The sequence below is a fragment of the Strongylocentrotus purpuratus genome, unplaced genomic scaffold, assembly GCF_000002235.5.
Source record: "Strongylocentrotus purpuratus isolate Spur 01 unplaced genomic scaffold, Spur_5.0 spur5_scaffold_2, whole genome shotgun sequence".
NCBI classification, from domain to species: Eukaryota; Metazoa; Echinodermata; class Echinoidea; order Camarodonta; family Strongylocentrotidae; genus Strongylocentrotus; species Strongylocentrotus purpuratus.
This window is the reverse complement of record NW_022145605.1, coordinates 39,215,432-39,228,357: the sequence shown is the minus strand read 5'-3', so window position 1 is coordinate 39,228,357 and position 12,926 is coordinate 39,215,432. Positions and strand designations below refer to the sequence as shown.

At 37.4% G+C, this 12,926-nt stretch overlaps 1 protein-coding gene across 1 annotated transcript in view; it reads right to left on the bottom strand.

Annotated features, from left to right (window-relative positions):
- LOC585039 (leucine-rich repeat-containing protein 43) overlaps window positions 1-9,839 on the bottom strand; it is an 18,752-nt gene extending 8,913 nt beyond the window's left edge. The window contains exons 1-7 of the mRNA XM_030992413.1: window positions 9,609-9,839; window positions 5,224-5,278; window positions 4,307-4,500; window positions 3,314-3,424; window positions 2,505-2,638; window positions 1,132-1,252; window positions 146-263 (exon numbers count right to left, since the gene is read on the bottom strand). Of these exons, the coding sequence (XP_030848273.1) occupies window positions 146-263; window positions 1,132-1,252; window positions 2,505-2,638; window positions 3,314-3,424; window positions 4,307-4,500; window positions 5,224-5,278; window positions 9,609-9,704 (829 nt within the window). The 5' untranslated portion in view covers window positions 9,705-9,839. The remainder of the gene's footprint in view (window positions 1-145; window positions 264-1,131; window positions 1,253-2,504; window positions 2,639-3,313; window positions 3,425-4,306; window positions 4,501-5,223; window positions 5,279-9,608) is intronic.
- Between the last annotated feature and the right edge of the window lie 3,087 nt (window positions 9,840-12,926).

Genomic DNA, 12,926 nt, shown 5'->3' with positions numbered 1-12,926 from the left:
GCTTGAAAGGGAAGAAGAAGAAGACAAAGACAAAGAAGAAGAAGGAGGAGGAGAACAAGAACAAGAAGAAGAAAAACAAGAAGAAATTTTAGAGAACATTTACAATGTGCCATCACTCTATATAGCACAGTACACACTATCCCACCTCTCCTTCTAGCTAATCCTTTGAAGTGATGTTTCTCATCGGCTGATATCTGCAAGTCATCCAGGATGGTCAATTTACGCAAACTATCCACTGTGTAACCACGGTAACCAGGTAGCAACTGAAATAAGATAGAGAATTGTTATGAGGGTCTTATTTGACAAAGTTGCAAAAGACTTCTTGTTGTCGTGGGCAGCTTTACCAGAGGGTTCCAAGACCCCCCCCCCCCCCCCCCCCCATAAAAAAGAAAATCCTAAAACTCATAAAACATTGCCAGTGGTACTTTAAAATTCACTTTCTAAAGAACTACTGAAGAGAAGTCTATGCATGAACTGAATACACAATTATAAAATTCCCTTATCAAAATTGGAACAGTTCTGATAATGACAACACTATTGTAATTAAGTTGAAGAGTTTGTTGACTCAATGTTCTATCTCAAAATATTCAAACAATGCAATATGGAAAGACTGTTGTTTTACTGCTTCTTCAAAAAAATTGTTGAGATTAAGCAATAAATGAAGTGAGGAAATTCCACTGGAGTGACAGTTCAGGTCTGTACTACAGCTCCAAAACAGCACTGAAAAACTAAGAAATAATTGTGATGGTTTGATAGTTTTAATGGTTTGTTTTTACTCAACTCCTAAGAAAGCATGTGTATATAATGCGTGTAAGTACCCACCCAGGGGACCAACGGCTCACATTAAGTCTTTTCAGAGAGAGACCAGGTAATGATAATTGATGCCTTACCAAAGTAAAATAGCTCATTAAAATGGTTTTGAACCTGGGACCTCCCGGTTATAAACAAGACTACTTCTCTACAACTGAGCCATCAGGCCTACCATTTAAAAACAGGAGCTTTGGGTGGAGGATTGAAGCATAACAATAATTTAAAAGAAATAATTCTGTAACCAATGAACATCCCAAAACAGTTCCTGTGAATGAAAAATAACTTTTTATATTATAAGACAGGGCTTCAGGGTGCACTTACTGCTAGGGGATTGCCGATGAGTACAAGATTTCTGAGTTTTGGTAGGGTCTGAAGCTTGTAGACTACTTCTTTAAAATCACACAGGTTGTTGAAGCTCAGATCCAAGGAGAGTAAGTGAGGCCTGTGAAAGTAAGTTTCACAGAAAGATTATGTACATTAGAAATTCCCTTTGCCACAGCATTTGTTATTGCTGCTGCTGCTACTGCTGTTGTTGCTGCTGCTGCTGTTGTTGTTTTTGTTACAGTGAAGGCTCATTAAAACAAACTCTTAGTAGCCAGAAAAATTACACCTCTTAATTGAAACTTTTTTATATCAGTGGCAGAAACAATAGAATACGAAGGGACCGGCAAAAATGACCTTGATACATGTATCTCTTTGAAGAATATTTGAGGCTCATATTTTGAATACAGTATAGCAAAATGGAACCCCTTACATCAAAAGAAAAAATATATTTTTGTTGATTGGTACACTCTAAAGACCCTAGCTGTCAGAAGTGAAAAACGAACTAGAAAATCACATATCCACAGAATTATTATAAGCCATAGTACAATATTACGATAATTTTATTTGATAATATCAAATCTTATAAGTATTAGATCACAAATAATATCAAATATATGCTATTTTGTGTCTGTTAGAGAACTTGAAATCTATAGCTTTGAAAATTGGAATGTTGACCTAAAAACTAGCTATCGACTTGATCACATCATTTTATGTGGAGTATGCATATTCACAATAATTTTGCATTAATAAAGCATGGCTCATAGCATCAACTATATACCGGTAGGCGAGCTGATCTGGTCTACATCTTATGTCATCACCATAACTGCAGCAAATTTGACCCCTGTTAATCCGTAATTTAAAGGGGTGCAGAAAATGAGTTCTTAATTTGCTTTTGTGCAATACTAAAAGGGGAAATATTTCATAGTTACTCCTTTACATTTGTATTCATATTCATTCAGCTTTTCATTGATATAAAGTTGTATTCTCATTGGATAGGGTCTTTAAAGGTATAAACCAGTTTTGGAAATACCCCCCTCTCAAAAAATGAAATGGAAGCTCTTTTAACTAATCATGTTAAAGAATATGTTTTGACTAATACGTGATGATACAAATTTTGCCAGGAAACCGCCAATTAATTGATATATTTGGTAAATTATCACATCGATCCGGCCTGGATAGATATCGCGAATGCACTTCAACATTGAACATTTGGGCAAATATTTCTGCTTTTTGGCAAGTTAAGGTTGAAGTATTGCCATCTAAACCTCTGAGGGAAATATTTAAACAATATTGAATGGATATTTTGCATCCAGAACCCTTGAACCGCAATTTTACCACTACCCGTCTATATCTTTAAACATACTGCTTACCAATAAGGCCCTGTTAGGTAGTCATGGACAGCCGATATTCTGTTGACACCTAGACCCAAATGAATGAGACCTGGGGGCGGGGCATAGCAGAGTGGTTCCAGATCACTAATCTCATTAGCTACTAGTTCTAAAACCTGCATATTGGTATAAAAGAAATAACAAAATCAGGAGCATGTCACCTCATCTATGTTAAGAAATGAAATTCATATTCACACTATTTGATCCTGGATAATATCGTTAAGAATGACAGTGAATATTTCCTACTTTTTTTGTTATGCTTCCTCTTTGTACATGGAAATACTTTCAATCAGAGAAGGATTCACAGTTCTATAAGAATATATATATATATATATATATATATATATATATACATATATTTGCCAAAAGTGTTCTTCTAAAAAAACATAATATATATTTTATTTGAATATATATGTCACAATCAAGGATAACAAGGGCGGCTAGATCGTATAATGAACGAATGAAAACATGCCTCATTTTTGTTATACAACGAAACTCCTAGATCCTTGTTAATTGATGTAAAAAGATTTCATTCAAGATTGTCTAGTGACAGTATGGCTGACAAGCTGAATAATAATGTGGCAAATCAATTTATTGATTTTGAAACATTTATGAAAATGAAATTTGAACTAAAAAAAATCAGTTAGAGTAAAAGAGACATCGTCCTACCAACATAAACTAAACTTTTTTCCCCCATTTTCTAGATATTGATTTTAAAAAAATGAAATGAAATGAGTACTCAATGGAGATGCCTAGAAAAAAAGGGCGAGAAGGTTAAAAGTTGAACTGACCTTTATTGTGATTGGAAGATTCCTGGAGTCTACACTTTGTAATGAGTTAGCACTGAGGGTGAGTTCGGTCAGCTTGGGAAACTGAAGCATTCCACTGTCAACGTTACATACCTGCACATACATACAAGATTAGAGAAGAAAAATGAAAATATAAATAATAAAATGATCAAAAAAATAAACGAATAAATAAATAAATAAATGAATGAATAAATGAATAAATGAATAAATGGATAAATAAATAAATAAACATATAAATTAAACATAAATAGATAAATATATACCTAATACATTAATAAATATATACCCGTAACTAAAAAAAAAAAAAAAAAATAGAAGTAATAACAATATCAACTGTAATTATCATAATAACAACAACAACAAAAATACCAACCATTATAGTAAACAGAATAATGATATGAATTAAAATAATAATAATAATGGTGGCTTCTTATATAGGGCACATCGGAACAAAAGAGGCTATGGGGGTCTGTAAGCCACATAAATATAACTTAAACATATAACTTATACATATAACTAATTTACCAAAAAGTGAAATTTTCTCAAATTGCATGGCTATACATTTGACATTAAGTCCAAAGATAGATGATCGAACATTAGCTGTGGGCTTTATTTCATCACGGGTATTGGTTTAGTTAGGGGTGGGGTTAATGTTTGGTTCAGGGTGGATGTTTAGGATTTGGATATAGTGCAGGAAATTGTGGCAGGAGCATGCACTGTGCAACCCTCTGCAATGCTTACATTCTTGTCTTAATGATCGGCTCTGAAGCATTCAAGGAATTACAACCGTACCTATACTTCACCTGGGTAGAGTGAGGTAAATGTCTTGCCAATGGATGCCTAAGCAAAGCAACTCACTTAAAGCAAGGAATATAAACCCATACCTTGTGATCCACAATCTACTGGACCACAACACTTCTACAATGTAATTAAATTGTAGCAGCTTGGAGCATGCACTGTGCAATTAATGCTTACATTCTTGTCCACTATCTTCATGGTCTGGAAGTGTTTTAGGATGAAGTCCCTGGTGATCAGCCATGGGCTCTTGACAGCTATCTCCCTCAGCTGCCTGGCCTCCTTGCTCCAGGTATAGTCCACGCTGTAAGGGGAGTACTTGGAAGTCACAAGCTCATCCAACGTCTCCTCCTGCTCCTTCCGTGCTCCATAATCTGAAGCATATCAAACAAAAGAAAGAGAAAAAACATGCATTTTTAATAGCCCCACTGCTCTACTTATAGCTACTTGCACCCTCTACAAGCAAACAATGTCTAATCGGTGACTGTTGGTCTCCCATGGTCCCCTTTTTCTTATGTTAATTGAGAGCTGATTTGATGAGATAACCACCTGTAAGTGACCATGCAGGGAGGTCTAATCCCTCCTGGATAAACTAGTGTAGACAGGCTTTAATAGCTCCTATTATCTATTAGAGCCGTTGATTAAGAGAGTTTGGACAACCTGGCGAGTACTGTTTTGTTGGGCAATCACAAAACAAAAGAATATATATCATTTTTTGACCAAGTGAAACTTTGTAATTCTATGTATAGATGGATGTGCATATTATATAAAGGAAAAGGCATTTGAAAGAAAAATGAATATTAATATTTTAGTGTACAGTACAGGTGGCGGAGTTGTCCCCAAGTACATGCATGTCACAGTCTACTGACTAACATGCTGATTTGAGTTTCCTGTACAGTGATTACAATGAAAACTACATAACTTTCTTAATTTTTGTTCAATATCGCTCAAAATTTCACCAATCTTTTTCTCTGATTTTTTGCTTTCATGCAATTCAACTTGATAGAAAGACTGGATCGCCTTTTCAAAATAATTGATTTACAAAACTTTCAGTACTGTTGTCTCTGACCTAAAACTATCCTCATTCTAGAACTTACCTCGCAGAGTAACTGAAAATTGTGTGCCTGGATTTCTGTTGTCCGATGCTGTCCTCTGTATTAAAAACAAAAAATAAAAAACAAAATGCACTTTCAAAGTGTCTCAATTCTTGAATACCGGTACAGTAATATCAGAAACTTTCACATCATGAAACTTTCACATATTGATAAGGACGGCCATTGACAGGCTCATGGCAAGAACCTTCTCTAGATCTGAATTGGAGGAAAAAAATTGTGTGCGTGACATTGACAAAAAAAGATTGTGGCTTTTTTTTTTATTGGCCAAGTGTACAGATACTCCTGCTGGAACAGAACAACGCATAACTGAGAAAAAAAACTGCCAGCGTTAATTTCTACACTTTTGGAGAGGATTTTGGCCTTGGGCTTGGATTACAACTGTAAATATCTCATGATCTCCTTCTTCTTCTTCTTCCAATGAGTACATTCCTCTTCGTAGAGTAAAGTCGTACTTTGATTGCTGGGGCTGCAATCCCAAGAACACATGACATTGAGTGCAGTAACAAAGAACTAAGCTACAGTGCAAGTAAAAAGATGCGTCTCAACTGGAGAGCTAACGGAGGGTAAGTGGTGCAAGACGGCTCCGGAAAGACTCAATAGACGGAGCCGAAACCACTGTTGCAGGCAGGACATTCCACAAGCAGATAGTGCTGGGGAAGAAGCTGTGTTGGTAGGAAAGGATTCTACAGTGTTGTTGTTTGAATTGTAGGTGATGTCCTCTGGTTCGGTCGGAAGAAGGGTACAGGAAAGGCGGCGCAGCTGGAATGGCGATTACTCCATGGACGATTTTATACAGCATGATGACCTTGCTGTGAGCTCGACGTTCTTGGAGAGACTGCCACTGAAGATCTTTCAGCATTGCTGTGACACTGCTCTGTTGGTTGTAATCAGCCTTCACAAATCTGGCCGCACGTCGTTGTACCATTTCGATTTTAGAGATGAGCTCCTTGGTATGGGGGTCCCAGACAGAAGAAGAGTACTCAACAATTGGGCGGACATAGGTCTTGTATGCTCGCTCCTTTATGCTGGCAGGGCATTTCCTCAGGTTGCGTTGAAGGAAGCCAAGTGTACTGTTACTCTTCTTGCAGATGGAGTGGACATGGTGTTTCCAGTTCAGATTTCGTTGGAGGATGACTCCAAGGTACTTTGCTTCGTCAAGAGTGCGGAGGGTCGTCCCATGGATGGAATAAGGGGATGCTCCGATGATGGGTTTTCTCTCGTTTGAAATCCTCAGCACCTCGCATTTGTCAACATTAAAGGACATGAGCCATTTCCTCTCCCATTCCTGAACATTTGCGAGATCTCTGTGTAGGGACTCAATGTCATCATGGGAATTGATTGTTCTATATAGGAGGGCATCGTCAGCATAGAGTCGAATGGATGAGGAGACACAATCGGGGAGGTCATTGATGAAAATCAAGAACAAAAGGGGACCCAGGACAGTGCCCTGGGGTACGCCCGATGTGACGTTGGTGGTGTTGCTCTTCTTCCCCTCTAGTAGGACCTGCTGAGTTCGCCCTTGGAGGAAATCCCGAATCCATGAGAGTAGTTCATTTCTGACTCCGTAGTGGTTCAGTTTCAGAAGAAGACGCTCGTGGGGTACTCGGTCGAACGCTTTCGAAAAATCGAGTAGAATGGCGTCGATCTGTTGTTTATCTCTGAGTCCTGTCGCAAGGTCATCTACCGTTACAAGAAGCTGCGACTCACAAGATCGTTTTCTCCTAAAGCCAAATTGAAAGTCTGTTAGGAGGTTGTGCTCGTCTAGGTGATGGATGATTTGGCTGTGGATAATGTGCTCAGCGACTTTACAGATGATAGAGGTTAGGGAGATGGGTCTGTAGTTCTCCGCTTTGTGTTTGTCACCCTTCTTAAAAATGGGTACGACATTGGCTACTTTCCATGCGTGAGGAATTTTTCCCTGTTGTAGTGAGGCATTGAACAGAAGGGAAAGAACTGGGGCTAGCTCACTTGAGATTTCTTTCAGCAGGTACGCAGGTAGGTTGTCAGGGCCACAGGCTGTGTGGGATTTGAGGTTTGCGAGAAGTTTCCTAACTCCTTCGCTGTCGATAACAAAGGCAGGGACTGATGGGTGTGGGCTTTCACCGAGGTCTGGTAGGTGCGATGCATCCTCATGGGTAAAAACGGAGGCAAATTGATCATTGAGTAGGTTGGCCTTGGCTGTGGAGTCACACTGTAGAATACCATCCTTCAGCAAGGGCGCGACACCAGTACTCTCGCATCGGGTGTTCTTTATGTAAGACCAGAACCTCTTGGGTTTGCCTTCTTCACAAAGCATGTCGTTTATGTATGAATGGTAGGCAGATCTGCATTCTTTCTGCATGACTTTCTTGAGATTTTTGTATCTGTCCCTGTCCGTTGGCCTACGAGACTTGCGTGCTCTTTTGTACGCTCGTTTCTTTCTCCTGGATAGGGTTTTCAGATGTTGATTTATCCATGGTTGACTAAAGCGTGGAGAAGAAAACTTGGAAGGAACCATGGTGTCAAGCACCTTGTGGAGCTCGCAAGATATTTGTTCCCACATATCATCCACATTGGTGTTGGTGGAATTTGATTCGACAAATGACTTCCCAAAAGACAGAATTTCTGATTTGATGCAATCAAAATCAGCCTTTCTCCATAGAAAGATTTTCCGACGGACTGGTTTCAGTTTCTTGGCACGTACATCAGATATTGCGAGGATCATGTCATGATCACCGACTCCTGGCAAAGGTACGCATTTGCTGATAAGTGTTGGTCTATTCGTGAGAAAGAGGTCGAGTGTTCTGTTCCCTCGCGTTGGAAAGTCGACAGTCTGTGACAGCCCAACATCGTTGAATGTAGATATGAAGCAGTTGTTGAGTGCAGCGGTGTACTGGTGACCATCTACAGCCGCGGTTTTCCAATTTATGTCAGGAAGGTTGAAATCCCCGCTGACCCAGACTACTGCAGATGGATTACCAACGATAATCTGACGGATTGCTTGGCACAGGGACTGAGCATAAACCAGGTCATTTTTAGGAGGTCGGTAGGCAGACACTACAATGAGCGGTTGTTGGCCATAGAGCTGGATCTTGGTTGCAATGATCTCACAGTCAGACTTTACTTCAACTTCGCAGTCGACTAGATCATTCTTGGTGGCAAGAAGAACGCCTCCATATCCATCGGGTCTGTCTTTCCTGATGGGTGTATTGTAACCTGGTGGCATCATCTCTGAGTTCAACAATGTTGGTTTTAGCCAGGTTTCGTTGGCAATAATTACGTCCGGCTGACAACTCTCCACTGCTTCCCAAAACGCTTCTCTTTTAGCGTACATGGATTGGAGATTGACAGACAAGGCTTTCAACGGTCTGGCTATGTTCTTCCTCCTTTTATTTTTGCCTTTAATAGGAGAAGATTGGTGAGTAGGGGATCCAGGATTTGGCGCAGAATCAGTGGAGTCTTGTTTGCTGTTGCTCAAGGGTGAAGGAGTAGATGATAACCTTGAGTCTTCACTGTTGCTGCTATTAGGAGCAAGATTATGTTCACTTTGCGAGTTGTCGATATCTGATAATACCTGAAACCTGTTTTCAGATACACTCAGGTAAGAGTCGAGTACAGATAGGGAGTGATTCGGTGAATCACAAGCCGCGCAGATCCAGCTGACATTTGACTTGTTGATTCTATCATACGAATCTGACGACATCCCCATACAGTCAATGTGATACCATGTATCACATGAATCACAAGCAACTGACATTCTGGTTTTAGACCAGCGAACTGCTTTCTTACATACTCCACATACTCCACATACTCTTCTTAATATAAAAAAATGACCATCAATTAAAACTAAAAACTTAAAAGTAGATTTCTAGATCTAGATTCTAGACTAAAAGGCAATAGAGTAAAGGAGCCCGTTTTCGGCCACTTAAGACAAAATCCTATTTTTAGGACTCTTTACTTCCTATTTATTATCATTTCTTGTTCAAATCATGAAGCAAATATTATTATTATCTAAACAAAAAAAGAATCCCAGAAAAAAATCACGAATTGCCATGACAATATTCATTTCAATTTTCACTGTTTTGGAGCCAGCTATCGGCCGAAAATTGGAGCTGGCCGATTACCGGCTCCTTTACTCTAGACTCTAGCCTAGAATCTAGGGACTTTATTGTAATGTTAATATTGTGATTAAAGATTAAGAGTTAAGGTAGATAGAGGGGTCTAATTATAGATATAGAGTCTACATCTAGATCTATTTCAAATAACGTTTGTTAACAAATTAAAGTGTGTAACTTTTCATCCATCATCTCATTCATTCATATATCAACTTTCGTACAAAACACTAACTTCAATAATAGCATGTGGGACCACATTTAACTTTGACTCACCCATGAACCTGTGCCACACGGAAATTCATCTAAACAGAGTGTCCTAAGTTGTCGCTCAAAAGCAACGAATGCATCAACACCGGTTGCAACTGGCATTTTGAATTCCCTCTGGATTTTTGTTAGAATTAACTAAATCTTATCTCTTAGCAAAGCTTATAGTTATAATCTAGCTCACAGCAGCATCATTTATTGTTGTAGCAACGCCGCCATCTTGTGCTGAGACGAGCATCACTTCGAGATATTTTTGGCATGGAATAGGCGCATGGAGTGGCTGATCAATGTTTTTCTTATTCTTTTCTTTTACATTTTTTTTTGTTTTACTTTGGCTAGAGTATTTTGATAACGAAGTTGATATCATTTATAAAGGAAACAAAGTGCCCCCCCCCCCCCCCACCTCTCTTTCTCTTTCACACTCACTATACCACCCCCATTTTAATTATTCATTCATCCATGTATTCATAATCATGATTTTAAAATACACTCCTTGCTACATTCATCAATTCATTCAGCCAGTCTTTCCTCCTCTAGTCTAGCTAGTCATCACCTGACACCCCCACCCCTGGCTACAAGCATTTCCTCCTCATTGTGCTGTATACTATTTGTAAACTTTAGCTCAGCATGGGTCTAGCTTTTGTTGGGGCACTGTTGAGACAGCCTAACATGGATGAAAGGGCCATCAATAATGTAAATGGAAAGGGGTTGTATCACATTCTCCAAAGTTGCATGTTTCTTCACCCTTCTCCCTTTCTTCCCCTCCATCTCTCTTTCTCACTCTTTCCCTTTCTATTGCCCTTGCCCCCTTGCTGCTGTGGCGGCTACTCTGTCCACAAATTATTTATCCTTTTTTTTTGCCATAAAACAAACACACATACCACTCATAATACATGATCTTGCAGTGAATAAACATATTTTTATTGTGAAGATAGATGGAACAGGACATTCCAATCAATGTCATAATAATTAAAATTGAAGTGATTCCATGCATATAACAATAGAGTTGTTCAAATGCAAGAATGAAGGAAAAAATAATGACGAAAAATAATCTTATCAATATCAGTTTGTAAATATACATTACTCATGCAAATATATACAAGTAATGCATACATGTATGATTTGGTATGTAGACAAGTTAGAAAAAATTATACTTTTGCAAGTTATCAGTGCTTCTCAATTCGGCTTATATATATATATCACCACACATCATGACCCTGCACATAATATATCATATGTATATATACCTGAGATAATGCTGAAATGACAGTCAGTATACATCGATACTGCTTAACATTTTTTCTTCTCGTCATCATACATTATTAAAGATAAAATCTTTCTCAATGAAAATAACACACTTTCAAAAAAGAAGGCAAAATTTGAGAAAGTCAAACATGTACCAACGAAGAGGAGGTACAACTTACAATACATACATACACTTACAATACATGATTGGTTTCTTTTCTTGACACAATTTTTAGTTTGACAGTTTTCAACACGATTTCCTTTCATGTGCATAGTGTATGTGAAACATCCAAGTGCTCGGTACTTTTATTGATGACGATTCAAGAAATCCAGTATTATGCTATATATAGACATGAAGTATAATATCATGACCGCTTTGGTCATAGAGCATTCTTTCTTTAAGTGACCAAAGTAATTTTTGTTCCCTGTGTTTGCTTCGTTTGGTAAAATTCTGATCAAGAAAGGGTTATTATATATAATCACCTTGCCTTTAATTTAATTCAAATTTTACCTAAAAATTAGCCTGCCTCAACATTTAGATTGGAGGAAAAGGAAACCTTTAATCACACCAAATACTGCAAATTTAAAAAAGTCTGTACATCAAATACTTTCAAATCAAAAAGTGGATAATGCATAGATCTCCCTAGATAAGATTGATATTGAGAAAAGAAAGAGTTCAATAAACTCATGATTGCTGTTTGTTATCATGAAAGAGGCAACTTGCAACTTGCCTCTTGAAATTACAGGCAACTAGAAGGCACTCTGAAGATGATGAATATTCATGTAATGTATATAGGTACATAATGTACATAGGTCACCTCATGAATATTCAACAGCAAACCTATGTACAAACCATATCATTCCAAAGTGTAATACATCAGTCACATCACAAAATCTTTTTTTTTTTTCAATCCAACTTCAAAGTTCAAACGAATCAAATCTGGAATCTGGAGGGCAATGAGGGTTATTTTAGCGGTGCTTGGTGGAGTAATTTTCCATAAAACACTGGTTACATTATTGTACCTGAAAATCTGCCTTGAAATTTGACAGAATTTGACAGAATACATTTCAATCATATAATTCATGTCTCTTCACCCTTTCTTCAATTTTCATTTATATTTTTTGAATTTTATATATTTAATGCATCGATTCCGAGGCCATTTTTAGAAAGACCAGTTATTTTATAGAGGAGTCATGTGAATTACAGGTAAGTATAACAAACACACTTCATACTTAGTCTAGAAAACACAGACGTTTTCTTTTTTTTCATGAAATTTACGATATTCAATACATAACAATACATTGCATAAAAATTACTACTTTCTAACAATACAATATTATCTTTGGTTGACTAAGTCTAAAAGTTGTATTTTAAACACTTGATCACATACGAGTTGTTCATCCAGTCTCTGACAGCCTTCCTCATTTCAATAGAAGGGGACTAAATCCTTTATTCTTCCATATCATTAATTTTCATCCTTCATAATTTAGGATTTGTTGATACTAAGATATACAGGTTTCACTCTAGTTCAATATACATACACAAATTTATATCGCCAGCTATACATACCAGGGGGTGTTTCACAAAGATCTTAAGTCTGACTTAAACATTATGGAGAGCCATGTGTAGCTTTAAAATAAAATAATTTCAAAAGCAAAAATCCAAGTATTTTAGATTTTTCATAAATTCCACATCAAGAACATGAAATCTCCTTGATAATAGAAAATATAAAAGACTATTTTCAAAGATGCTAACAGCTTTCCATAATTGTCTAGTCCAACTTAGGGAAAAGCTCAACTTAGAATCTTTGTGAAACACCCCCCAATACATGTACATGTAGTTCTAATTACAGTTCACATTCACCTAAATCACATATCTATGTAAACAAACAATGATAAACATAAATAATACACAGCACATAATAATAATATCCTGGGTTTATATAGCGCTTAATACATCGACAATGTCTTTTAAGCATTTTTGACACACAACTTAAACCTGCTTTCTTCTATATTCAAACATAACTGCATAAAGTGTACCATAAGATACCTCTTACCTCTGAAACAGAAATCAAAGGATTA